The 27,659-nt window shown below is 45.6% G+C and overlaps 1 protein-coding gene across 1 annotated transcript in view; it reads right to left on the bottom strand.

The window, feature by feature from the left end:
- Window positions 1–27,659, bottom strand: part of TNFRSF19 (tumor necrosis factor receptor superfamily, member 19) — a 71,151-nt gene that overhangs the window by 20,152 nt on the left and 23,340 nt on the right. The window contains exons 3-4 of the mRNA XM_006832052.1: window positions 22,886–23,064; window positions 14,060–14,145 (exon numbers count right to left, since the gene is read on the bottom strand). Coding sequence (XP_006832115.1) covers window positions 14,060–14,145; window positions 22,886–23,064 — 265 coding nt within the window. The remainder of the gene's footprint in view (window positions 1–14,059; window positions 14,146–22,885; window positions 23,065–27,659) is intronic.

The raw sequence follows: 27,659 nt of genomic DNA on the forward strand, positions 1-27,659 counted from the left end.
TATTATCTGAGCTGAAAACATTTATAACAATGTTAATCTCCCCCAGGGGTCCTGGCATGGAGCTGTAGGATAAGCACTGGACTGCTAACCATAAGGTTGGCAGTTCAAACCCACCATCGCGCCTCAGAAACAGAGTCACTACAAGTCTGAACCAACTTGATAGCACCGACCACCAACAATAACAACCTCTTCCAAGTGGGTTTGCCTGTGTTTAAAATTGACCAAAAGCTATTCATCTGTCATTTGTGTGGACATCTCAGGGACCAAAATCAATATAAATAGATCACACAGTTCTTGAGAGATGGGTGGAAACCCTACTTGGGATCAGCTAAAGATACTACGCATACCTCTCTGCTTTCTCACTTGCTCATCTCTTCTCAACAGCTGCCAGAGTGATTTTTTGAAAACTTTAGTGAGGTCACAGTTAGCACTTCCCACCTCACTCAGAGTAGAAGCCGGAGTCCATACTGGGGCCACGAGCCTTACTTACTCTACCTCATTCGCCCTCTGCTACCTTCCCTCATCTGCCAGGTGTTTTCTGCCCGGACTTGCTCATCCACCTCCCTGAGGGCCCTACTCACACCAGATGCCGTCCAGTGGAGTCGACTCTGGCTCAGGGCGACCCCTTTGTGTCAGAGTACAACTGTGTTCCACTGGCCGTTTCCTCTGGTTAAGTTTCAGAAGAAGACAGCCAAGCCTTTCTTCAGAGGTAGGACTCCAGCCACCAACCTTTCTACTAGCAGCCAAGGGCTAACCTTTGAACCACCTGGTACTCTTGGGACCTTGCTCAAGGCTTCCTTTATTTACTGGGCTCCTTGACTGGCTTATTTGAAAGAACACCCCATCTTAGCATTGGCCATGAGAGCGTCAGCTTCTTGGGCCTTGGACATTTAATCTGATTTTTCACCACGGAATCCCCAGTGCCCACACGGAGACTCACTCAGCATGTTGTTGTTGTTGTTGTTAGGTGTTGTTGAATCAGACTCACAATGACCCCGTGCACCACAGAACGAAACACTGCCTGGTCCTGCGCCATCCTCAAAACTGTTGTGTTTGAGCCCACTGCTGCTGCGCATGTGCTAATCTATCTCTTTGAGGGGTTTCCACTGCTCTGCTGACCCTTCAATTTCATTAATAGCAACTCTGCTTTGAAGAGGCAGCTCTTCCCCAGTCGTATTTTGAGTGCCTTCTGACCTGGGAGCTCATCTTCTGTCACTGTATCTGACAGTGTTCTGTTGCTATTCATAAAATTATCCATGGCTAACTTTCAGTGGTGCTCTAGGATGAGCACTGGACCACAAGGTCATTTTTAGCCTCAAATTCAGTGGTTCAAGCCCACCAGCCATTCCTTGAAAACCCTATATAGGGTTGCTACGAATCGGAACTGACTTGACTGCACTTAACAACAACCTTTCAGGAGTGGTCCCCATCTCTTCTTCCTAGTTATTCTTCACCTGGAAGCTCTGCTAAAAACTGCCCACCAAGGAGGCCTCTGTTGTATTTAAAAATCCCGGACACATAGCTTCCTGTATCACAGCAACACGCAAGCAGTCACAGCAGGACAAGGACATAAACAAAACTGACAGACAGATGGTGGCAGAACAGGGTGGACAGTCAAGGGGGCTTCAAAAAGTTCATGGAAAATCCCTTTACCTTTCAATTCCATTTTCCTGCCTTCCTCCCCTCCTATTTGTCGATAATTACGGCTGAGAATGGATATTCAGATAATTTACAAAACCTAAAAGATGTTTCTTTTTATGAAGAGTTTTACTGATATCTAGGCCAGACCGGGAACGTGGTGGCTCCATGGGATAAGCACTGGACTGTGAACCACAAGGTCTGTGGTTCACAGTCACTAGCCGCTCCGCGGGAGAAAAGATGAGTCTTTCTGCTCCCATGAACATTTAAAGCCTCAGAAACCCTATACAGAGTCGCTGTGAGTTGGAACTGACATCTTGGCACTTCACCGCAACACGACAGCCAGGATTATCAAACCCAACCCAATGCCACCGAGTCGAGTCCGACACATAGGGATCTGACAGAGCCGAGTAGAACTGCCCCATAGGATTTCTGAGACTGTAAATCTTTACGGGAGGAGACAGCCTCCTTGTTCTCCCGTGGAGAAGCTGATGGTTTTGAACCGTTGACCTTGTGGTTATCAGCGCAATGCTTAACCCACTGCACTATCCTCAAATACTACCTCCCAATAAATGTCCTGGGGTTGCTTCCATTGCAGGTTTGCCATGAACTCTTAGACATCAACTATCCATGTGCTTCCGTTAGTTCTTTGTTAGTTCTAGAATCCTGGGGTGGCACTGTAGGATAAGCACTGGACTGAAAGGCCGGTTTCAACTGCAAGGTCAGTGGTTCAAACTCACCAGCTGTTCCTTGGAAACGCTGTACAGGAGCGGCTGGTGAGTTTGAACTGCCAACCTTACGGTTAGTAGTACGGTGCTAACTCAAAGGCTTTTAACAACAGCAACAATGGGAGTCCTGATGTGGTGCTGTACGATCAGCATTGTACTGTGAACCACAAGGTCGGCGGTTCAAACCCACCAGCCTCTCCTCGGAAACCCTATGTATAGGGTCGCTATGAGTCGGAACTGAGTCGACCGCACTTCACAACAGAAAGGGGTCCTCACACAACTCACTGTTTCATCTGTCAAAGCCCACAACTTAAAAACACAGCCCTGCTAGATTGCATAGTTTTAAAAAATAAATTGTACTTAATCTAAAAGTACTTAAAAATAATAAAAATAAATAAAAAATAAACAAATAAACTGTACTTAATCTAAAGGAGCTCTGGTGGCGTAGTGGTTAAGAATCGGGCTGTGAGTCGCAAGGTCAGCAGTTTGAAACTACCAGCTGTTCTGCGGGAGAAAGAGAAGGCTTTCTACTCCCATAAAGATTTCCAGCTTCGGAAAGCCTGTATAGGGTCGCTATGAGTCGGAATCAACTCCATGGCACATAACAACAACAACAACAACAACAATCTAAAAGTCACTTAATTTCATGATAATTTTTCATAAGCCTGTTTTTTTGGGAGTAAATGCTCTCAATGTACAACGAGACTGCATATAAAAGAAGTAAGATTTAAAGCTAACTGGGTATTAACCAACTCAAAGTGGCATAGTTGGATCTTTAGCCCAGCATTATGATGCCCACCCCCGACCCACCCACGGCCATCGGGTTGATTCCCACTCATAGCGACCCTACACCACAGGGCAGAACAGCCCCTAGGGTTTCTGAGGCTGTAAATCTTTACGGGAGCAAACAGCCTCGTCTTTCTCCTACGGAGCGGCTGGTGAGTTTGAACTGCCAACCTTATGGTTAGTAGTACAGTGCCTAACCCACAGCGCCACTGGGGCTTCTTAAACAGGTTCCAAGGGACGGGGTAACTGACATTCTCCCACAGAAGAGCTCTTCCGTGCAGGGACCCTGCAAGAACTTACGGAGAATGTCAGAAGGTTTGCCTGTGTTTATTGGTTTCCACAGTAAGTAGCCTTTGAGTGCTACGATTTCAGTCTTCAACAAAACAGTTAATCATTCAATTACAGAATGCAAGTAATCCTGCTGCTTTTTAGGTGCTCTTGGGATTTCAACTCATAGCTACCATCTAAGAGAAGAGCGAACTTCCCCATAGGGGTTCCAAGGCTGGAATCTTTGCTGGAGTCAGTAGGTCTTTCATGCATGGAGCCCCAGAGTGGCTTCGAACCCTGACTGAATATTAAACCATGTGCCACCAGGGCTCTTAAAAATACCTAACACAAAAACCAAACGTGCAGCCGCTGAGTTGGTACTGACTCATAACCACCCTATATGACAAAGCAGAAAAGCCCTACAGAGTTTTCTAGGCATCTTGGTGGCGCCATGGTCAAAGCTCTTGGCTGCTAACCAAAAGGTCGTCGGCTCGAATCCACTAGCCGGTCTGTAGGAGAAAGATGAGGCTGTGTGTGACTGTAAGGAGAGCTGTGGTCTCGGGGACACTGGGCAGCTCTACTCTTAACCTAGAGGAAGCCAAATTGACTCAAAGGCAATGGGACTGGTTTAGAATCCTTACAGACGCAAACTGCTGGACCTTTCACCTGTGGAGTGGTGGTGGGTTTGAACCGCCAACCTTCGTACTTACCACCACCAGGGCTCTTTATATACGTAATTGTTGTGAAGTGCCGTTGAGTCGGTTCTGACTCACAGTGACCCTGTATGGGGTGTCCCAGGAGTGGCAAGTGAGTTTGAACCGGTGCAAACATACCTTTCAGTCTAGTGCTTATCCTACAAGGCCACCCCAGGTCTCCACTCACATGACCTCTACAGTTCACTGCTCTTCTCTTGGTATCGACTTGCCTTTTTTATTGATACACATAATACAGCTCAATAAGAAAAAAGGCAGATACCAAGAGATAATCAATGAACTGTAAGCGGGAATGGAAGAGAGAAAACATGAAGCACTAGAACTTTCTTGTTGTTGTTAAGTGCCGTCAAGTAGGTTCCAACTCATAACGACCCTGTATAGGGTTTCCAAGGAGTGACTGGTGAGCTTGGACCACCAACCTTGTAGCTAGCTAGCAGTCCAGTGCTGAGTCACCAGTACTCCCCATCCAGCAAATAAATGTAGAAATGACAGAGGGGTGGGAAGGTCTTTGTTTCCAATGTCAGAGAGGAGGGCTGGCTTCCTTATGGGATCCCACAAGCCATTGGTTACTTTGTTTCTTGGATTCACCCATTCTGTATTCGTTGAGAGTACTGTTAAGTGGACAGAGTTAAATTTTAAAGACCATCCACCACCCTGAGAAGCTCCTCTTCTCTACTTCATTTGTTTAAAATGTTTGGCAATTGTTAAAATGTTTGGTTGTTGTTGTTAAGTGCCGTCAATTCCGACCCGTAGGGACCCTGTATAGGGTTTTCAAGGAGCAGCTGGTGAGCTTGTACCACCGACCTTACAGTTTAAACAGCTTTGCAGTTTGATGCATTAGCCCACAGTGCCACACCAGAACTCTTCTAGTCCTCAAAAAAGCCTCAAAGCTAGGTCCCCAAAACAGAACCCAGGACAGCAACTGCCACCCTACCACCCCAAAACAAGTAAGGAGTCTGGGCTTGAGGACCACAGACCACTGAAGGCTCTCCAGGGGAACAGATCCCTTAATTACTACCTATCTGCTCACTCTACTCACCTGTCTGCAGGGACCCAGTTAAGTCCTCTGGGAATCAGGCCATTTAATATTAGCTGACCCATCCAGAATAACTCGCCTGCAGACATGAGAAACAAAACAAAGTAACATCTGCATAGGCGTCCTAGGGGGCTTCAAAAGTTCAATCGATTCGTCCAAAAACTTTATGAAGCCCCCTCCGCACACATGATTTCCAAATCAAACGGCAAAGACTTTTGGGTCTCTGCAACACCTAAGCGTTGACCCCTTCCCAAGATAAAAAGTACTGCTACTGGGGTAGTGTAGTTAGTGGTTTAACCATGGGGCTGCTCACCACACGGTCAGCGGTTCAAACCCACCAGCTGCTCTAGGAGAGGAACATGAGGCAATTGGCTGCCATAAAGGTTTAGAGCCTCGGAAACTCTAAGGAACAGACCTACTTTGGGCTGTTGGTTTCTATAAGTTGGACAAGACAGGGCAGCGATGTCTGGATTGCTTTTCATTTGTCTTCTCTTTTGGTAGGTGCTGGGGGAATGTTGTTGGCTGGCAGCAACTTGTGCCAGACGCATAGACCTCACGCACAACTGGACAAAACGCTGCTGGGTCTTGCACCATCCTCAGCTGGGCTGCGGATCAGATGGTGCTCCGTGAAGGATTCACTGGCTATTACTTGGAAGCAGATCACTAGGACTTTCTTCCTGCCTGTTCTAGTCTCAATGCTCTGCTGAGCTCTATTCTGCATCGTTGCCACACACGAGCCTCCACCGACAGACAGGTGCTGGCTGTTGACTGGACAGGAATCGAATCTGGGTCCCCCAGAGGGAAGGAGAGAATTCTACTGCTGAACCCTCACCCCGGAAGGATACCAGGCACTAACTTCCTAACTTCAGGAGTGGGGGGGACTAAAATAAGATAAAAGCTGAAGTCCACTTTGTAATTCACCCTGTGATACCTTAAGACATGCACACTGGACGTTAAGGTCGGTTTGAACCACATGATTGGTGTGGTTCAAACTTACCAGCTGCACCTTGGAAACCCTATACAGGTCGCTATATTTATATGGAGTCCTGGTGTGGCGCTGTGGGCTAATGCGTCAGACTGCAAAGTCATTTGAACTGTAAGGTCTGTGGTTCAAGCTCACTAGCTGCTCCTTGGAAACCCTACACAGGGTCATTATGAGTCGGGAATCAACTCAATTGCACTTAACAATAACAACAACATATATATGCTGACACGGTGGCACTTAACAACAGCAATAACAATTTGTTTCATTACGCTCCTTTCTCCTTGAAATAAAACCTGAAGCCTCATATTGAAATGGAGTTCAAATCATTCCCAATTCATTGCCATTAAAGTTGGTTTTTGTCCATCAGCACGGTGGCTTGCTTACTTCCCTCCGACTGTGTGTTACCAGACAGAGTCCCTGGCTTTGTAGCGTTTTAGCATTGCATGACCAGCAACAAAGGCAGCAGTGTCCTTAGGCACAGAAATTGGACAGAGAATCAGTCATCAGTGCCCAAGTCAGAAAAGCGTCCTGTTCAGAGACCAGAGACGTGAGCTGCCCCCCTGCATCGCTGCAAACGCCCAGACAAGCCTGAAATGGACAGACGACTGTCGCTGAGCTCAAAAGCACTGGGGGCTTGGCACAAGGAGTGGCTTCTGCCAAAAATGCAGGCCTGACTCCTTTTTTGTGGTTTTTCTGAGCTGACTTTCAAGAGTCAGCTAGCCAGGGAGCCTCAGGGAGCCTGCAGATGCTCACCCCCAACTTCCTCCCCCATCACAGCAGCTCCCAGCAGGCGCTTTCTTCAGGCTGTCTCTCCCCACCTCCCCACCTTCCTCACCACCCCACCATATCCATAGAGTATGTGGTTATGTGACTCAAACTTTATGATTAGCAAAATAATGTTTAAGGGATCTCGGGTCTCGCCATTGTCTTGAATCGGTTTGTAAATGTCAACCAATCAGTCCTGGTGTGGCGCTGTGGGATAAAGTACTGGACCACAAGGTCAGCTTGAACCACAAGGTCGAGGTTCAAACTCACCAGCAGTTCCCTGGATATACAGTCTCTCTAGAAGTCTGAACGGACTTGACAGCAATTAACAACAACCAATCAGAACGCTCTCCTTGTGAGTTCCTGGATCGCCTCAGTACTGAAGCTCTGAGAAAATCTCCTTTCAGGACAACTCTTGGGTGAATCCTCACCAGGGACTGCTGGATTCTTGGGTAGGTTTGTTCCTTCCATCAACTCTTAGATTTTGAATAATCCTAAGTGTAAAAAGGATGCAAAATAGTACACCCAGCACTTTTGATGTTGTTGAGTACCAATGAGTCAGTTCTGACTCATAGCGACCCTGTGTAGGGTTTCTGAGGAGCAGCTGTTGAGTTTGAACTGCCGATCTTGCTGGTTCAAACTGGCCTTGTGGTCCAGTGTTCCATCTACAGTGGCACACCAGGGTCCCAGCATATTTACAACTATTTAAGAAATTACTGGAAAGAAAAGCTAAAAGGTTATGTTTTGTTTAGAAGACTATTGGCGTTCATACATTTACCTCTCCCCCCCCCCTTTATTTTTTAACTAAATTGTCAACATTATCTTCAATGAGCAAATACTACTTTTAAAAGCTTATTTTAAAATTATTGCTATTCATTCCTTAGAAAGTATTTTCAGTTTCCTTGGTAATAATCATTTTCTTAAAAAATATGATGTATTACATATTGGTACAAAGAACTGTTAACTTCTGTGATAGTATTAAGCCAAGTAAAACTCCTAAATTGTTGCAGGTCAAGAGAACTCCTAGTTTTTCCTCTCCCAACACAAAGTGATTTTATCTGATGGCTTATCTAGTTAGAATCACGTGGCTTGTTTTACAAAGCCCCCAAGAACAAAGCAAACATCTAGGTTAAACATACTTAAATAACTTGTCTAACTCTGGTGAAACTGCTTTGAATTTTTTCAAAACCAGTTTATTTCCACCACAGTATTTGCTCCAAATAAAGTAAACACTGCTAAAAGAAATTACACAAAATTTGCATTTCTTATCAGACCCAGGGCAGGATATAGTTCTAAAATTTCTTGTGTATTTTTTCTCTTTCTTCATGTTCTCAATGGTCTCCCATTATTCGGAAGAAAACACACACCGAGGAGTGCAGGCCTGAAGAGGTAGTCTCTAGATCAAGAGGTTAATGATGGACACTCTTCTCACTGACCAGATTCCCCTCACCTCCACGCCCCGGAAGCCAGTCCCACAAATTAATGTTATTAGTGACTCTACACAGAGGTTATGAATGGATCATTAATTAATCATCAGCATCACAAATCAATCATTATTTAGGGGGGATGAAGTCAGTCCCTGGGTGTTACAAACAGTTATGACATTTGGCTGCTAACCAAAAGGTTGGCAGTTCAAGTCCACCCAGGGGCACCATGGAAGAAAGGCCTGGTGATTGACATCTGAAAAAGGAGCCCCTGAAAATTGTATGGAGCACAGCTCTCCTCTGATACACACGGGGTCACCATGAGTCAGGGGTTACTACTATGCAGACACAACAGGGTAAGGCAGAGCCAAGATTTGCACTCAGAACTTCTACCAGCAGGTCTCATCCTGTTTTGGACTCTGCCCTATTGCTTCACTTCAACACCATGCTGTGAGGTTCTTTTCAAGACTGATGCAGGTTTAGAGTAAAGAGCTGGGAGGGGCAGAAGCGCCTTTCTGGATTTTGAAATCATGTTACAGGAAATACTGGTTGTTGTTGCTGTTGTTAGGTGCCATCCAGTCGGTACCGACTCATAGCGACCTTATGCGCAGCAGAACGAAACACTGCCCGATCCTGGGCCAACCTCACTACTGTTGCCACGCTTGAGCCCATCGATGCTGCCACTTTGTCAATCCATCTTGATAGGAACACCTCCGGATTATAAATGTCAGCTGTAAAGGACTTACTAGTTGTATGTCACTTGAGTGTGGGGTAAGCAGTGGATTGCTAACTGCAAGGCTGGAGGTTCAAACCCACCAGCCTCTCCTCAGAAACCCTATATAGGGTGGCTATGAGTCAGAACTGACTCGACGGCACTTAACAACAACAACAACAACCTCTTATGTTAAAACCTTATGGGAGTTAGTCGAGGGAGCTGTATCTACTAGGACACAGGAGGCCACCTTGCCAGGGGGCAGGATCCAGACCTTGCACATGTGTGGGTGCAGGGTACTGGGGGGCAGTGCACAGGGAGATGGAGACGTAGCCTTGGGAACGGAGTATGAGGATTCCAGGAGCATGACCGGCGGCCGCTGTCCTGTAGGGACGGCAGTTTTTGGATCAGATGTGGCCTCTGGTGCCTGCAGGAGCAGTGGAGCTGGGACAGGGAGTGGGCAAGGAGGCTGGGCAGGTGAACGAGGCCAGGAGGAGGAACAGCATTGGGATGCACCCTGGAACCCTATAGCTCAATCTCTCTGTGGGGGGTTGGGGTCTTTAAAATCACTGTTAGCCACCCTGTGTAGTGTCTCCACGGAGTGGCTGGTGGACTTGAACCACCCACCTTGTGGTGAGAAGTCCAGTGCTTATCTTTCCAGCTGTCACCCTATTTAACTTCATCATAGGCAAACATCTGCACAGAGCCAGCCATGACTGCCTCATCTGTAGTCCTCTTCCTGACTCGCTGTCCGGCTTCCACTCCCATCACTAATGAAGACAGTTCTTGTTAATGTCATCTACAGATGCTGCAAAGAGCAGGCCACTGGGCACTACTGGGTTCCCACCCAGCTCTCTGGGCCTCTGCTGGGAGAGTAGAACTGTGCGTCAGAGTAGAACTGTGCTCCAGAGGCTTGTTTTGCAGAAATGGATCCTCAGGCATTTTTTCTGAGGCTCCTCCAACCTTTCTGTTAGCAGCTCAACTAGTTAACACAGAGCATTTGCACCATGAAATGGATCTGTGGGCAGGATCTCCTCCCTCCTCTCACTGTCATCAAGCAGATTCCTACTCACAGTGACCCTACATTGGGTTTCCCAGGTTGGAAATCTTTACTGGAGCAGAGAGCTTCATCTTCCTCCCTTGGAGCAGCTGGTGGGTTTGAACTGCCAACCTTGCAGTTAGCAGTCCAGTCAGGAAGTGGTTGATGGGTTTGAACTGCTAACCTTCTGGTCAGCAGCCTGGGCTTATCCTACAGAATCATGAACTAGAAGATCTAAAAAGAGCCCCACAGACTAAGGAAGCAGCTGTGTCACACTGAGGGCTGAGTGCTAGGTGGGGTTCGGGGCGGTTCGGGGCCTCCTGCTACAAGAGGAGCCATGGCCCCCGATTCCCGAGCTGCACTGGATTCTGAGGAAAGGATACTTGGACTTTCAGGTTGTTCGGCCTCTCTCACAGCTGATCGCATCCTTGAAATAAACTCCTGGTGTGGTGCTGTAGGGTCCGCACTGGACTACTAACGGCAAGGTCGTTTGCTGGCCCAAACCCACAAGTTACTCCTTAGAAATCCTATGTTGTTAGTAAGTGCTGTCGAGTCGGTTCCAACCCAGAGTGACCTTGTATAGGGTTTCTGAGGAGCGGCTGGTGAGCCTGAACCTCTGACCTTGCAGTTCGAACTGACTTTGCAATCCAGTACATTAACTCACAGCGCCACGCCAGGATTTTTCCTAAAAGTCCTGGAAACCCTATATAGGGTCTCTATGAGTCAGAACTGACTCCATGACACTTAACAACAGTAGTAAGAAAGTCTATCTATTAGTTACAGTGTGGCGCTGTAGAATAAACACTGGACTGCTAACCACAAGGTCAGCAGTTCAACCCCCCCCCCCCCCCCCCCCCCGCAGCCGCTCCTCGGAAACACTATATAGGGTAACAATGAGTTGGAACCGACTCGACGGCACTTAATAACAACAACTTAAGGCAGATATGTGGTACCACTGTCAAAACTAACAGTCTAAATCATACAAGAGCTCCTCAGTGGGGTTAAAAAAAAAAAACACTGAAGCAATAGTTCTTTGTGGAGGAATTAAAAATAAAAAGCCCAAAATAAGACAAAATGAAAACATTAGGCGCCTTACAAAATGTCCTCTCAAGACTTCAAGATCTTAGTTTTTAAGAGATTAGTTTTGTTCTGGAATTATTCCCAAGAACTGTGCCAAAGGCAAAGACTTGTCTTTGCAGAGATAAGGATTACTGCTCATGAAAGACCCCGGATTGTCTTGCTTCATGACCCGAACGGTCATTAACTGTGTTGGCGGCATTTCTGACATTGGCAATGAATTCATTTTTCTTTGCTTTCTAAAGTTTCATCTATGAGGACACAGTACAAGTGTCTACATATATTAAACTAGTTAACTTTCAATTCAAAATCATAACTTCCTAAGCACAGCATGTTGTTGCTGTGGTTACGAGCCGGTGGAGTCAGTTCCAACTCATGATGACCCTGCATAGAGATTCCAAGGCTTTTTAAATCCTCAAAGGACCAGAAAGCCTCATCTTTTCTGCAAGAGTGGCTGGTGGGTTCAGTTCTCAGACCTTGGGGTTCGCAGTCTAGTGCATTATCATATGAAGCCACCACGCTTCCCTAAATACTGAAAATTCGATGTGAAATCTTTGCTTAAAGGCTAATTTTAATGTTGTCCAGTCCTGGTGTGGCCCTGTTGGTTAATGCACCGGATTACAAGGTCAGTTAGAACCTCACTGTCGGCAATTCAAGCTCACCAAACACTCCTCAGAAAGTCTATACAAGGTTACTATGAGACAGGACTTAACAATCATCTTAGCCACATGGAGTCCTGGCGTGGTGCTGTAGGATAAAGCACTGGGCTGCTAACAGAAAGGTTGACGGTTCCAACCCACCAGCTGCTCCTTGGAAACCCTATACAGGGTTACTATGAGTCAGAACCAACTTGAGGGCACTCAACACCAACCTTAGTCATGGGGTCCTAGTGGCGCAGTGATTAATGCTTGCGACTGCCTACTGAAAGGTCATTGGTTTGAACCCACCAGTCTCTCTGAGGGAGAAAGATTTACAGTCTCGGGGAAACCCTATGGGGCAATTCTACACTGTCCTACGGGGTCGTTAGGAGTCAGGCTCAACTAGGCAGTACTGAGTTTGGATGGTTGTTTTTTAATCTGAGAACCCTAAAGGCAAACATCCCTAAATGCCTCAGATTTTGGACTAGATCGATCATATTAATTTAAATCCAGTAAACTAAATCAAGTAAACGCTTTCCAGTTTTTAACTGAGCAATATCGGTTTCTGAGTCCACCTTTTGATGGTCACTTGGGATGAAGTTCATGGTTGTAAACTGTATTCTGCATAGAATGATAGTGGGGCTGACTTAGGGTCAGGACAATGTTGTTATTAGATGCCCTGGGATCCGATTCTGACCCTATAGGATAGAGGAGCGCTGCCCCATAGGGTTCCCAGGCTGTCATTTTCATGGGAGCAGATCACCAATCTTTTCTCCTATGGACAGCTGGGGGATTTGAACCTCTGACCTTTCTGTTAGAAGTTGAGTTCTTACTCCATCAAGGCTCCCTGTTTAATTGTTGTTGTTAAGTGCTGTAGAGTCAGCTAAGGTTCATAGTGACCCTGTATTGGCTTTCTAAAGACCAGCTGGTGGATTTGAACCACCTGACCTTGTGGTTAGCAGTGCTTACCTTACAGTGCATCACACCAGGATTTCTAGTCCTCTTTATATGACAAATCTTAAACTACACCAAGAAAGCTGACATGTAGTCTATGGTATTAGCCAATGGAGAGCAGATAACACAGTTTGATTTTTCTTAGGATCCAGTAGCTGCTGCTGTTAAATGCTTAGAGTCAGTTCCAACTCAGCGATCCTATGTAGGGTTTCCGAGGAGCGACTGGTAGGTTTGAACTGCCAAACTTATCATACAGGCCCACACTAGGACTCAAAGATATAGTAGAGTCTGGTTGTTGTTAAGTACCGGGGAGTCGGTTCTGACTCACAGCGACCCTGCACAGGGTTTCCAAGGCTGTAAATCTTTACGGGAGCAGAACGCCTCATCTTTCTCCAGCGGAACAGTTGGGAGTTTTCAACTGCTGACCTTGAAGTTGGCAGCCCGACTCGTAACCCTACGCTACCAGGGGAGAGCATATACCCGGGAGTTAGACAGACTTGCGTCTAAACGTGGTCTCTGTCATTTATCAGCAACAGGAACATTCCTGAACCTAGACTTCTCATGGACAAATCAGGATGAACAATAGAACTATCGAGAAAATGAGGTAAAACAAAACAGGTCAAGCACCTGTATTGTGACTAACACATAATCAAACAAGCGACTTGTTGCAATCGAGCTGATTCCCACTCATAGCAAAATTACAGGACAGAGTAGAACTGTACCAGCGGGTTTCCGAGGAGTCCTGGTGTGGTGCTGTGGGTTAATGCGCTGGACTGCAAGATTGATCTGAATCTCCAGGTCGGTGGTTCAAACTCACCAGCCGCTCCACAGAAACCCTATACAGGGTAGCTATGAGTCGCAACCAACTTGACGGCTTTTAACAACAACAATCTTCATGGTGACAGAACTAGAAGACAGAGTAGAACTGTTTGGCGGGGCCATGGCCCAAAGACAGGAAGAGGGGGAGTTGTCTGAGCGATACAAGGGAGCTTCCCAAATTGTGTGGAAAATTCCATCATCTTTTCATTCTATTTCCCACGAACTTTTTAAAATCCCCTCGCACATCTAGGGTAAAAGGTAAGAATTGGAATGGAGCCCTGAGAAATGTCTGCAATTCGCTGTGATTCCAACCAATGGGCATTTTGCTGACTGAAGCCCACCATAAAAGGGCTTTGCCCCCTGCGAGAAAGCTTGATCAAGGCGTGTGCACTTTGCATCACCAAGGTGGAGACAGATTCAACAGAAAGAGGGGGAAGCGGCAAGAGTTCCATCTGCCATTTGGGTAAAGTTCACTCACAGTGCGGCTCGTAAGGAGGAGGGGGGTCCCCACAAGGTACACACTCCAAATCCTGGAAACCAACCAGCTTCGTCTTCCTATAAAATCTGGAAGTGAAAGGAAAATAATCCTGTTAGCTCTTTCATGCAAGCTCACAGCTGAGCAAACAGATTGATGTCATAAATTACCGCCAGTTCTATTGTTGAAAAAAGAATGCATTCAGATGTCTACACATATCGCAGTGGTGGTGCTGTCTGAATCCTGACAACCCAGAAACAGCAGAATGAAATGTCCCCTGGTCCCGCGCCATCTTCACCAACCCTGGTTGGCTCAAGTTCACCCTTGTGCTCACTGTGTATTTCGAGCGCTTTTACAGTGAAGGGACTCATCTTCCAGCATTGTAGCCCACACAATAGTCTGCTGTGAACCTTGGCTGATGTTTGTACATCAGTAAGCCTTTGTTAGTCTGGAAGCTTTGCTGAAACTTGTCTACCATGGGGGACCCTACTGCTATCTGAAATACCAGTAGCAAAGTTTTCAGTATTGTAGTATCTTGTTGTTGTTGTTGAGTGCCATCGAGTTGATTCCGACACATAGTGATTCAGTATAGGGTTTCCAAGGAGCAGCTGGTGAGCTTGAACCACCAAACTTGCAGTTCAAACAACTTTGCAGTCTAACGCATTAGCCCACAGCGCTACACCAGGACTCCGAGTGAAAGTTTACAGGGCTGATCAATTTTACATTCAACAAATCGTATACTTTCTTTCATTACAATGATTATAATCCCCTCCGTGAACCATCCGTTAACAGTATTTTTTTTTTTTTAACACTTAGGCATATATAATAATTTACATCACCAAAGGGCTGATTCTGCAAGTCTGCCTCCTGGCTGCCAGCTCTCAGTCCCTCTCTTTCCATGAATCTAGAGTCCTCAGCTGCTCCCTCTCTCCATGTCCTCATCTCAGCCTCCATTTCTGGTGTCACTGCTTCTCTGGAGACGGTCCCGCATTCCGCTTGTGCTCTTCTCCCTTGATGGTCCTAGGGTCCTCTGTTTCTGGACTGTAAGATTAATCACTCCCCTGTTTTTGTTACAAAACTTCTACCTTTAATTGTGACAGCCAAGACTGTAAATCTTTATGAGAGTACACAGCCTCATCTTTCTCCTGAGGATCCACTGGTTGCTTTGAACTGCTGACAATGCTGTTAGGAGCCCAGTGCCCAACCCACTGTGCCACCAGGACTCCTTAAGGAAAGCCTAATGCCACCGGAAAACTGTAAGGATATCATTACACAATGTGTTTGAGGAAGCATAACAAACCTGGACTTCAGAGAGAAAGAGAGTAAGGAATAGCTTTGACCACACTCATACACACATGCATTAAAGATGTCTGAAGAGCAAACATACATACATACATAGATACACACAGCATCACTAGTATGATTATTGGGGAAAATAAAATTGAAAAATATTTCAAGATCAAATCGTACACTTGACACGCTTGAACTTAAAAACAATGATCATGGCTAAAGTGAAGAGAGTCACTGAAAAACAGGCAAGAAGTGTGAATTCTCCAAAGAAGAATGTTTCCTAATTTAAAAATTTCTTAATTAACACTCACGCGCATGATGCCATTGTTTTTTTCTCACTTAATATTTTATGTATTACAAAAAACCACAACTGAGCTGTACCATGTTTTCTGTAGAAAGAAAAAGGCTGATCAGTAAGTGAATTAGAGCTCAAAGTTTTTCTTGGGTGAAGAGAAACTTCAAAAGTTGGGAGCAGCTCTGTGGACATAGGTGTTCACATGAGAGCTGTGATGAGTTTCTCTACAGGACAGGCTGGTAGAAGATGTTCCAAGAGGCGCAGTTAGCTGGCCAGCCGTGGTTTGGATGGATTGATTATATTAAGTTTGTGTAGCTGTATGACTATGACTTATCTAATTACTTTGCACACAGCTACATCACGAAGTTTTTGTTCCTGAGACAGGTTATGAGTTAAGTTTCAATGGAACGTTGGGGTATTTTCTTTACCGTTTCTAATGGCCACCTTTTATTGCATTGCTGTCATAAGACGGAAGTAGAACAAAACGAAAGACCACAGCCATCAAGTCCATTTTGACTCTCAGTGACCCAGTTTAGTGTTTTCAAGGCTGCAAATCTTTGTGGGAGCAGACAGCCTCATTTCTTGGAAACCCTAAACAGGGTGGCTGTGAATCAGAACTGACTTGACGGCACTTAACAACAACAACAGGGAAGGCTGGAGGTTTGAGTCCCTTTAAAGGTCCCTCAGAAGAAAGGTCTGGCAATCTAACCTGCATCTCAAAAACCAGCCATTGAAAGCCCTGTGGAGCACAATTTTACTGTGGCACACGCTGGGCTCCCATGAGTTAGAGCTGACTCAACAACTGCCCTGAGGCCGTAGAAGGCAGGCGTGACTGTGTGTGTGTGTGTGTGTGTGTGTGTGTGTGTGTGTGTGTGGGGGGGGGGTGTAGGGGGAGAGGCGAAATGCCTGCTTTGTGCTCAGGATTGATACTTTTTCTTTTTCTGGAAGCAATATGCAATTTGCTTACTTGCTTTATGTCTCAATTTCCCTCTCTGTAGAGGAGCTCTGGTAACGTAGAGGTTACAAGTCGGGTTGCCAACCTCAAGGTCAGCAGTTCAAAACTACCAGTGGTTCCATGGGAGACAGATGAGGCTCTCGTAAAGATTTATGGCCTCAGAAACCCTATACAGGGTCACTATGAGTCAGAACCGACTGCACGGTAAGAGTTTGCATGTTTTTGCAGAAATGTAGTCAAGCCGGAAGTGAACTTGTAAAAATGCTCAGCAAAGACATGGTTGGTTAGGAGTCGTGAGCGAATTCTCACCTGCCTCAGAAATTGAAGAGGGTTTCGAAAGATGTAATGATAAACTAATCACATAAACAAACTGGTACACATCATTCAAATGCCTATTCATTTTTAGTTTTCCTGAATATCAGTATTTATTTAACGAATAAACAGATGTTGATACAACTAAAGAGTAGAGGGTTCAAATGACAATGAAGGCGGGTAAGCATGAGGAACAATGTTTTGTCCAGCCTGACACCCACCGCAGTTCTGTGTAAACACCACCTCACACCACCACCGAGCTCTTCCCCTTCCTCCCGACGCCGCTGCCTGCCTTAGCACCTGAAGGTGCCGTGGGGACCTCTGCCCCAGGCTCTGATGAGGAAAGAAGGCATGTTTTCATCAAGGACTGTTGGATCTGGACAGCAGTGACGTGTCAGGTGTTCAGTTTGTGTTTCTTTACTGTTGTTGTTAGGTGCCATAGAGTTGGTTCTGGTTCAGAGCCGTCACCTATATGTACAACAAAATGAAACACTGCCCAGCCTCACACAATCCTCACAATTATCCCTCTGTGTAAGCCTGTCACAGCCATTGTGTCAACCCATCTCCTTGGAGGTCTTCCTGTTTTTCACTGACCCTTCACGTTACCAAACGTGATGTCTTTCTCCATGAACTGGTCCCTCCTGATAATGTGATTCCAAAGTCTTGTCATCAACAGTTCTGAGGACCATTCTGGCTGTGCCTCTTCCAAGACAGACCTGCTTGTTCTTCGGGAAGTTCATGGTATATTCATTATTTTTCACCAACACCATAATTCAATTCTTCTCTGGTCTTCCTAACTCATTATCCAGCTCGCACAAATATATGAGGTATGACAGAAAACACCATGGCTTTGGGCAGATGCACTCTAGTCCCCAAAGTGATAATAATTTTCACGGAAGATCAAAACTCGGAAACTCTAGGTGATGGTGTTCAGAGACATCAGCACAAGTCTGAGATGCTAGACAAGGAGCTTTTAAAAAAATCACATTTGAAATATAATTGACATATCACACAATTTATTCATTTAGGGTACACTTCTATGGCTTTTTGGTATACCATTGCCAAGACCAATTTTAGAACATTTTCATCACCCATAAAAGAAACCCTGAACCACTTAAACATTGGCTACCTAAAATGAGGGGGAAATAAAGACACAAAGTGACTGGCTTACAAGTTTTCAAGGGGGAGTTTAGTTTCAGAGTGTGCAGGGGACAGTAGAGTCCCCATTGAATAGTTTCATCTTGTCTAGATGGGTCTGATGAAAAGAGATGGGGATAAGATTCTTACGATTCATTAGTGGGTAATTGTTATCATGACTAATTGCATCTGTCACAACTAGAAAAGTAGAAGTTTTGTTAACAAAAAGGGGCGAGTAGTTAATCTTACAGTCCAGGAAAAGACGGTCCTAGGACCATCAAGTGAGAAGAGTATGAGTGGAATGCGGGACCCTATCCAGAGAAGCAGTGACACCAGAGACGGACGCAGAGATGGGGACATGGAGAGAGGGAGCAGCTGAGGACTCTAGAGTGATGGAAAGAGAAAGGCTGTGTGCTGGCAGCCAGGAGGCAGGCTTACCGAATGTGCCTTTTGGTTGTTTAAATGATTATATATTCCTGAGTGTTTTTGTGTACATCCTCCCCCGACCCAAAAAAGACCAAAAACCACCACAACAGAAGGAATAGAAGCGAATACTGTTGAATGATGATGCACAGAGGAAATTGTAATCATTGCAATGAAACAAGGAGTGTAAAACCAACGTTCTCCTATGTAAACTATCACTCAATTCACCATAAAAACTTAAAAAAAAAAAAAAAGAAACCCTGAACCTATTAGCAGTCAGCACACACACACACACACACACACACACACACCCCTCTCCACTCTCCTTCCCAGCTTCTTGTCACCACTCCCTCCAGACAACAACAAACCTACTTTCTGTCTCTATGTTGTGGTTGTGAAGTGCTGTCGAGTCAGTTCCGACCCACAGCGACCCTGACTAGGGTTTCCGAGGCGCCTCTGGTGCGTTTGAACCACCAACCTTTGCAGTTTAAACGGCTTTGCGGTCTGGCGCATTAACCCACAGCGCCACCCCAGGTTCTGTCTCTACAGATCTGAGTATTCCGGGCATTTCATCTTTCTGAGATCATACCACGTTTGCCCTTTTGTAATTGGCTTCTTTCACTCAACATCATCTTTTCCAGGTTGGTTCATGTTGTAGCTTGTATCGAACTTCATTTCTGTTTTATGCCCAAACGCTATTCCATTGTATGGATGGACCACACTCGGCTTAATTAATCATCAGTGGGTGGGCTTTGTGACTATTATGAATGATGCTGGTAAGAGCTTTTGCATCTGAGGGGGATTCAAATGTCCATGGAAAAAAATTCCATTATCTTTTCATTTTACTTTTCCCACGCATACAAGTCTATGTTTAGACATAGGTTTGCATTTCTGTGGAGGATTTAGCCAGGTGTGGAACTGCTCGCTCATGAGGTAACTCTGTAACATTCGGAGGTGTGGTTAGACAGTTTTCCTCGGTGTATGACAGTTCCGATTTCTCCGTATCCTCAGGAAAACTTGTCCATCTTTTACATAGGTAGTTCTGTGTGTTAGTCATTGAGCTGTTAACTGCAGGGTTGGTGGTTTAAATCCACCAGCCTCTCGGCGGGAGAAAGATAAAGCTGCCGGCTCTCCTAAAGATTCAGTCTCAGAGACCCAGTATGGGGGGGTACCGTGAGGCAGAATTGACCTGATGCCACTGTTTGCTTTGGTTTGAGTGGATGAAAGAGGTCTGCTTTTGTAGCAGATTTGTTGTTAAGTGCTGTGGAGTCCAGTTTGACGCACAGTGACTTGTATATACAGCGGCGGGGGTGGGGAACGTCGGCCCTCAGGCCATCTAAAGCCCACAGAATCATTTGATCTGGCCCTGCTAAGGCAACTGCAGTTCCAGCATAACAATAGAGGTGAGTTATGGAATGTTTTACCAAACATGGACCGCTAACTTTTAAGTGGGTAATTTTGTATGGCTTGTGAATGATATTATAATTATCCAAATGGCCCACTGAAAGCAAAAAAGGTTCTCCACCTCTGCTGAGAGTTTCCAAGGAGCAGCTGGTAGGTTTGAATGCCTGACTTTTTAGCTAGCAGTCCAGTGTTTATTCTACAGCGCCACAACATAGAAGACGGAGAACCGCAGAAACCCTATGGAACAGCTCCACTTTGCCCTACACGGTCCCTCTGAGGTAGAATTGTCCCGACAGCAGGGGCTTTGGTTGGGTTTTCAGTGTGCAGAAAGTGGTCTCTTCTCTTGGTTTGGGTCTGTCTTTCTGTAATGAGTTGCTTTGCACTTACCTGCCATATGTAACTCTCCTTGGCAAGAATGTTTATTCAATGATCTTGCCCATTTTTAAACTGGGTTGTCTAATTATTACTGGTTTGTACGAGTTTGTTGCACATTCTAGATACAAGTCCTTGATCAGAGTTACGATGTGAAGATATTTGTCTCCCATTCTGTGGGATGGCTGTTCACTTCTGCCTTCTGGCCCGAGCACTCTTCCTCCCATTGTTACCCTTGTTTGGTGCATTTGATCCAATATTGTTGTTAAGTGCTGTGAGTCCGTTTTGACTCATAGTGACCCTGGATATGTTGCAGAGGAGCGGCTTGTGAATTTGAACTGCCGACCTTGCAGTTCAAACTGACCTTGTGGTCTAGTGCTTATCCTACAGCGCCACACCAGGACTCCATTTATTTCACTCGATGGACAATATTGATACATTCTTATTCACAAAGATTCGTAGTTTCCATTAGCCTTCACTGTGTTATAACCGGTGCCTGGCAGAGCGTATATGAGAGTATACAGTCCTGGTGTGGCTCTGTGGGTTAATGCTCTGGACTGCAAAGTCAGTTTGAACCGCAAGGTTGGCAGTTCAAGCTCACCCTAACCAGGGTCGCTATGGGTCGGAACTGACTCGATGACACTTAACAACAATATAGTTTAGATTAGGTTTCACTGTGTTTGTTATTCAGTCATCCTACGAGCCTTCACAAACATGTGCTCAGGCTTCATAAAGCTCACTGAGAGTCCAAAGACACGAGCCAGGTGCGTGTTCAGTAGGGCAGAGAAGTGGCGTCCCTGACTGGGGGACTGAGGCCCCCTGAGTTGTCTCTGATCCTGAACTATACCCTGTTCACTTCCATAATAAACCACATAGTCATGAGTATCGTCTGTGAGTTCTGTGAGACCATGCAATGGATTATCAATCAAACCCAGATGTGAAGCAGAGTATGTGCTGGAGGGCTCCTTGGTGTCAGACAAACATAAAGATGGTCGGAGGGTGGAGGCATGTCTGACCTCTGCTTCTCAGGAAATCGTTCTTAGGCTGATTCTTGAGTTTGATTTTCCTTCCTTCTTGTGAAGCTATGGCCTTCATACCACTTTTACAAGTATCCATGTCTAAGAAATATCTTCCGCTCCTATAATACTGTTGTAAGGAGCTCTGGTAGCGTAGTGGTTACAAATCGGACTGTGATCCACAAGGTCAGCAGTTGGAAACTACCAGCTGCTCCGCGGGAGAAAGATGAGGCTTTCTGCTCCCGTAAAGATTTACAGCCTCGGAAACCCTGTTCAGGGTCGCTGTGGGTCGGAACCGACTCCACCGCACACAACAACAACAATACTGTTGTTGATTCTGATTGTGTCTTACTTTTGCACCTAAGTCTGTTTCCTGCTTTGGGGATTTGGGGTTCTCGCTGATGTCTCTGGTCTGTGTATTGCCTCCAGTCTGTGTTCCACACAATGCTCTAATTTTTCTCTTTGGACCTTATCAGCTCTGCCCTGTCACTCCCTAACAGCCCTGGCTCACCTGAGCCCAGTTCTTCATACAGACTCTCCTTCCCGCTGGGCATCACTTCTCCACCGTTATGGTTACCATGCTTCTCACCAGGGTCTGCGGATGGACCTTTTCCACGCATGCACCGAAGATCTTCACCTTACACAATGTCCATTCCCTTGCCTTCTTCCTGCTGGGGTTCAGATCTTTACAATAAAGATTTCATACTGCCAGCCCCACACCCCTGTATCTGCTCTGGACCCTTTCTCTGTAGCCTGTGTCATTTGCTACCACTCCACATGATTTACTTACTTAGTATTTCCTGTTTAGGGTTTTTAAAAATATATATATAAACTGCGTGGGGTCAAGGATCATTTTCCCTTTTATTCTGACACATCCCATGGACCTAAAACCATGCCTAGTAGCTGCCAGGAAATACTTCTACCCGTTGAAATAGTTTAATGGCCACGTTTGTGCTTTTCTCTGGTCACGAAACAGAATGAAAGTCTTCATGTGATTACTGGTCACGTGTGTTTCTTCTTGTGTGAGGTGCCTCTTCATTCTCTTGTCCCTCATCCATATTTTTATTTTTTATTAGTTTGAGGCACACTAAAGGCTCACATTCCATGCTGGAGCAATGGTAATTCCTTGGCAGAATTTCCACAGTCAGGGTTTGAGTCCTGACTTGTGCACTTGTGTGTCATCATGATGCTGGACTGATTCCAGCAGAACTGTCAGACTATGATAGATGAGGAAGAAAGTCCTGGTGAGCTCCTTCTGAAAATCAGCCAGAGGAAACCCTATGGATCGAAACATCCTGATCTGCAACTGATCATGGGATAGCACAGGAACAGGGAACATTTTGTTCTGCTGTTACGAGGAGGGCTTCAAAAAGTTTGTGAAAATATCCCAGTACTTTTTCATTCCTGGCAAAGCGTATTCGAGATGCAGAGAATCTGCTGAATGTGTACTGAGAGACAAAGACAGAGCCACTTGACAGACAGCTTAGGGTTCCTATCAGTCAGTGTTACAATTTGGAAGGGAACGAGAGGAATGAATTCAAAACCATCGCAATGAGCTGGAACTGACTCGATGGCAATTAACAATAACGGAAGGAGGAGGACACAGAGATGGGGCCCCTACTTACCCTGGGAGGCAGTCCCCACAGACGGCGTCACTGGTGGAGCTGCAGTTGACCTTCTGAAAGCGGTTCACCAGGGCACAGTCGAGACACGGCTTACACTTCTGGAAGCCCCAGGCCTCTTTGAACCTGTGAGGCCGGCATGCCACGCACTGTGCCTCCTCACCATAGCCAAAGCCACATTCCTGCGGAGATTCACCAGAGAAAGCCATAGTTAGTCCTGATAAACATGGAGAAGGAAACTCTACAATAAGTTGTTGTTACGTGCCGTTGAATTGGTTCTGACCCATAGAGGTCCTGTGTAGGGTTTCCTAGGAGCAGTTGATGAGCTTGAACCACCAACCTTGTGGTTCAAATAGATTTTGCAGTCCAGCACATTAACCCACAGTGACACACCAGGACTGCTAATCACAAGTTTGGTGGTTCAAACCCAACAGCCACTCCTTGGAAACCCTGTACAGGGTCACTGAGTCAGAACCGATTCAATGGCACTTAACAACAACAACAAAAATAAACTCTCCATGGAGTCCTGGTGTAGCACTGTAGGATAAGCACTGGACTGCTAAATGCACCATCAGCGGTTCAGACCCACCAGTCAGTCCTTGGGAGAATGATAAGGCTGCCTTCTCCCATGAAGCTTTACAGTCTTGAAAACCCTAGAGGATCAGCAAACACTGGAATGCTGGGAGGTTCAAACCCACCAACCGCTCCTCAGAAACTCTATATAGGGTTGCACTGAGTCAGAACCAACTTGATGGCACTTAACAATAACAATAAAAATGAACAATCATTATATAGGGTTGTGAGGGGTCAGAACTGACTAAACCATGTGTCAAATGACCACACTCTTGTGACCCAGTGAAGGCCTGAAGGTACAGAATGTAAAGTCAGTGAAATATCCAGGCGCCTAGTCCTGCTACAGCGCTGTAGGATAAGCACTGGACTGCTAATCACATGGTCGAGGTTCAAACTCACCAGCTGCTCTAAGGGAAAAAGATGAAGCTTTCTGCTCCCGTAAAGATTTACAGCCTCGGAAACTCCATAGAGAGTCACTGGGAGTCGGAACCAACTCACTGGTAGCGGTTTGGTTTTATTCACTTATCAAGGTAGAAAAAGTGTACTTAGATACTAAAGGGTCATATCTTAGAAAAGACACTTAACAAGTTTCTACATCCAGGAACCTAACCAGTTGAAAGTGCCTCAGAATTTTTAACAATTTTCTGGGAGTAGAATGATACTTACATATGTCATAAAAGAATGCCAAATTCTCATTCAGATAGAAACTCTACGGTAATGAATTCCTTCAATTTCTCTAATCTTGACATTAGAATGGACATTACCTCCTGAGGGACAGTTAAACAAATGGCCCTGAGCCACATACAGTCGTTTCTGTAAGTCCAAGAACTAAACAAAGTGCGCGGTTGTGTATCGTCGAGTTGATTCTGACTCACAGCCATCGACAGGGCAGAGTAGAACTGACCTTGAGTCTCCACGGCTGTGAGGGTCACAGAAGCAGAATGCCACGTCTTTCTTCTGAGGAGCGGCTGGTGGGTTCCAACCACCCACCTGTTGGTTAGCAGCTGAATGCTTAACCACAGCTCCACCAGGCTTCATAGAGGATTGTTGTTGTCATGTGCTGTTACGTGCTGTCGCCTCTGACTGGACAGTGATCTTATGCAAACTAGGCCCCGTCCTGCGCCAACCTCACAATTGTTACCCTAGACCCCAGCGCAGCTGCCCTTGTGTCAATCCATCACATTGGGGGTCATCCCCTTTTTGCTGACCCTCCATTTAACCAAGCACGATGTCCTTCTCTAGCATACTATTATTGTGAAGTGCCGTGGAGTCGGTTCTGACCCACAGCGACCCTGTATAGTGTTTCCAAGGAGCGGCTGGTGGGTTTGAATGCTGACCTTGGGGTTCAAACCAGCCTTGTGGTCCTACGGCGCCACCCCAGGTTTTTAGCATATTACACAACTGTAAGAAGGATACTGTGTTTATTGACATAGATAAATGTTCATGATACAGAATTACAAGTATGACTCCATTTCTGCACAAAAACATGAATAACAAGTACTCATATTTACTGAAGGAGCTCTGGTAGCGTAATGGATTACAAGTTAGGCTGCTAACTGCAAGGTCAGCAGTTCGAATCTAGCAGCCGCTCTGCAGGAGAAAAATGAAGCTTTCTGCTTCCGTAAAGGTTTACAGCCTTGGAAACACTATACAGGGTCTCAATGGGTTGGAACTGTCTCCACGGCACATCACCACCACCACCACCAGTATTTACTGAGTGCTTACTCTACATCAGGAGCTTTGTACACATTATCTCCTTTTCAGTGAGGCAAGCATTGTCATTATTCCCATTTCACAGATGCGGAAAACTGAGCTGCAGAGTTTGATCACTTCCCCAAAGTTACCACACCATACCAGTTGCCATCGAATGGGCTCCAACTCTTGGTAACCACGTGGGGGTCACAGTGGAACTGTGCCCATTGGGTAACTCCATGGCTGATCATTTGGAAGCAGATCACTAGGCCTTTCTTTCAAGGTGCTGCTAGATGGCCTCGAACTTCCAACCTTTGGGTTAGCAGTGGAGTATGCTAACCTTTTGCATCACCCAGTGACCCTTCTCCAAGGTTTCACAGCTAGCATTAGAACCCAGATTTAAACTGACGATGTTTATTCCAGAATTGGATTTCTTTATCCCTACTCTCTGCGGTCCCTTAGCTCCTTTGTTGTTGTTGGTAAGTGCCACTGAGTTGGTTCTGGCTCACAGCGACCCTGTATAGAGTTTTTTGAGGAGCAGCTGGTGAGTTTGAACCTCTGATCTTGTGGTTCAAATCGACCGTGGTTCAATGTTTATCCTATAGGGCCCCACCAGGGCTCTCTATATGTATATATATATAATATGTAAGCATAGAAAGAGGTCTGAAAAGGTACACTGTTGGTGGTGGTGGTACTATAGAGTTAGTTCTGACTAACAGCAACCCTATATGGGATTTCCGAGGAGCAACTGGTGGGTTTGAACGCCTAACCTTGTGGTTAGCAGTCCAGTGCTGATCCTACAGTGCCACACCATGTTAACTCTTCATGAGGTTTCTACAGAGCACGTGCTGTTTTGTCAGTACAACAATAACGGCAGCGTAAACGCTCAAGCGTAACAGCGAGATTGTGAGGATGGCGCCGGATGGGCTGGTGTTCTGTTCTGTTGTGCATAAGAGGGTCATCACTATGAGTCGGAACCTACTCCCAACGGCACCTAACAACAAAAGGCAACAAGAAGGGAACCAGTACCGAGAGCATGAGGATCAAGCAGGTAAACAGGGGCCATTCATCATCATAAATAGCATTTCAAGATCTGTCGGGAAGTACAAAGCTGTCTGTGGTAGGACACGATTCATACATTTATAAGGAAGATGCCTGGTGTGGGGCTGTAGGATCAGCACTGGACTGTGAACCACACGGTCAACAGTTCAAACCACAAGCTGCTCCTTGGAAACCCTACACAAGGTCCCTATGAGTCTGAGTGGGTACAAACGAGATAGCACTTAACCACAAGGAAGAGCAGTTAATATCTCTATTATTCAAATTTGTGCATCAACCACTAAAGCCACATATGCAGACAGGGAGAAAAAAAAAAAAAAAAACTTTTAAAGAAGAATCCACAAGTCAGAATTTCTTTTAAAACTGTTGGAGAATGGAAGGACGGGTTTGATTTTTTGAATGATTTCTAATTTGGAAACAACATTTATTACTTTTGTAATCAGGTACACAATAAAAACATATGAGGAAGCTTCAAAAAGTATGTAGAAAATGAAACAAAAAGATCATGACGTTTTTTTCGTGCACTTTTGGATGCCCCCTCATAGATTACACCGAATTTCACTGGAAATGTGTTCCATCTCTGCATGGGAGGCGGGTGGCAGCATCCACTCAGAGAGGAGACAGATTTGGGATTTTGCTAAGTACTTTAGTAGTTGAGTGAGCTGCGTGCAACAAAAGACTTGAAGAGAGTCTTGCTCACCAACTATTCTAGGATCAAAGGATGACAGCAGCGGCATTCTGGGGGTGGAGAAAAGTTTACATGTTAAATGTCTGCCAAGAGCAGAGTTTCACTATGGTACCTGAATTAGGGCCCATCTCACAAGTTAAAATGCAACGAAAGAAGAAAGGGAAAAGGAAGAGTAGTAGAAGAGAGGAAGAGAAAGGGGGTATTTAACTGACAAGAAATGGTGTTGGCATTTTTTTTCTTCCCCTGAGACAAAAAGTATGTCGTTCCTCCCCTGGAGCACAAGAATTTGGTTTGTCAACTCAGCCACTTGTTAGCTAAGTTATTTTGGGGACTCTCTGATGCTCAGGCTCTTTCTATGTAAAACAGTGATAATAATACTCACCCTGCGGGGTTGTTGCTTTGGGGATGGAATGACAAAACAAAGAAAGACCCTAGAGGGTCCGGGAAATAGAGGAAGACCCTCAATGAGATGGATTGCCAGAGTGGCAGCAACAGTGGGCTCAAACACAGCCATTGTGAGGATTGTGCAAGACCCACAGTGCTTCACTCTGTTGTAGGCGGAGTCACTGTGAGTCGGAACCGAGGAGACAACACCTGGTGGAAACAATAAAGTCCCTAAACTATAAATCAAGCGCAGAGCAGGCATTCAAGAAATAACTTACAGTTTATGGCTACTATAACTATATAAGGAGCTCTGGTAGCGTAGTGGTTACGAATCGGGCTGCGAACAGCAAGGTCAGCAGTTCGAAACTACCAGCTGCTTCG

Source organism: Chrysochloris asiatica, unplaced genomic scaffold, assembly GCF_000296735.1.
Source record: "Chrysochloris asiatica unplaced genomic scaffold, ChrAsi1.0 scaffold00005, whole genome shotgun sequence".
Classification (NCBI taxonomy): domain Eukaryota; kingdom Metazoa; phylum Chordata; class Mammalia; order Afrosoricida; family Chrysochloridae; genus Chrysochloris; species Chrysochloris asiatica.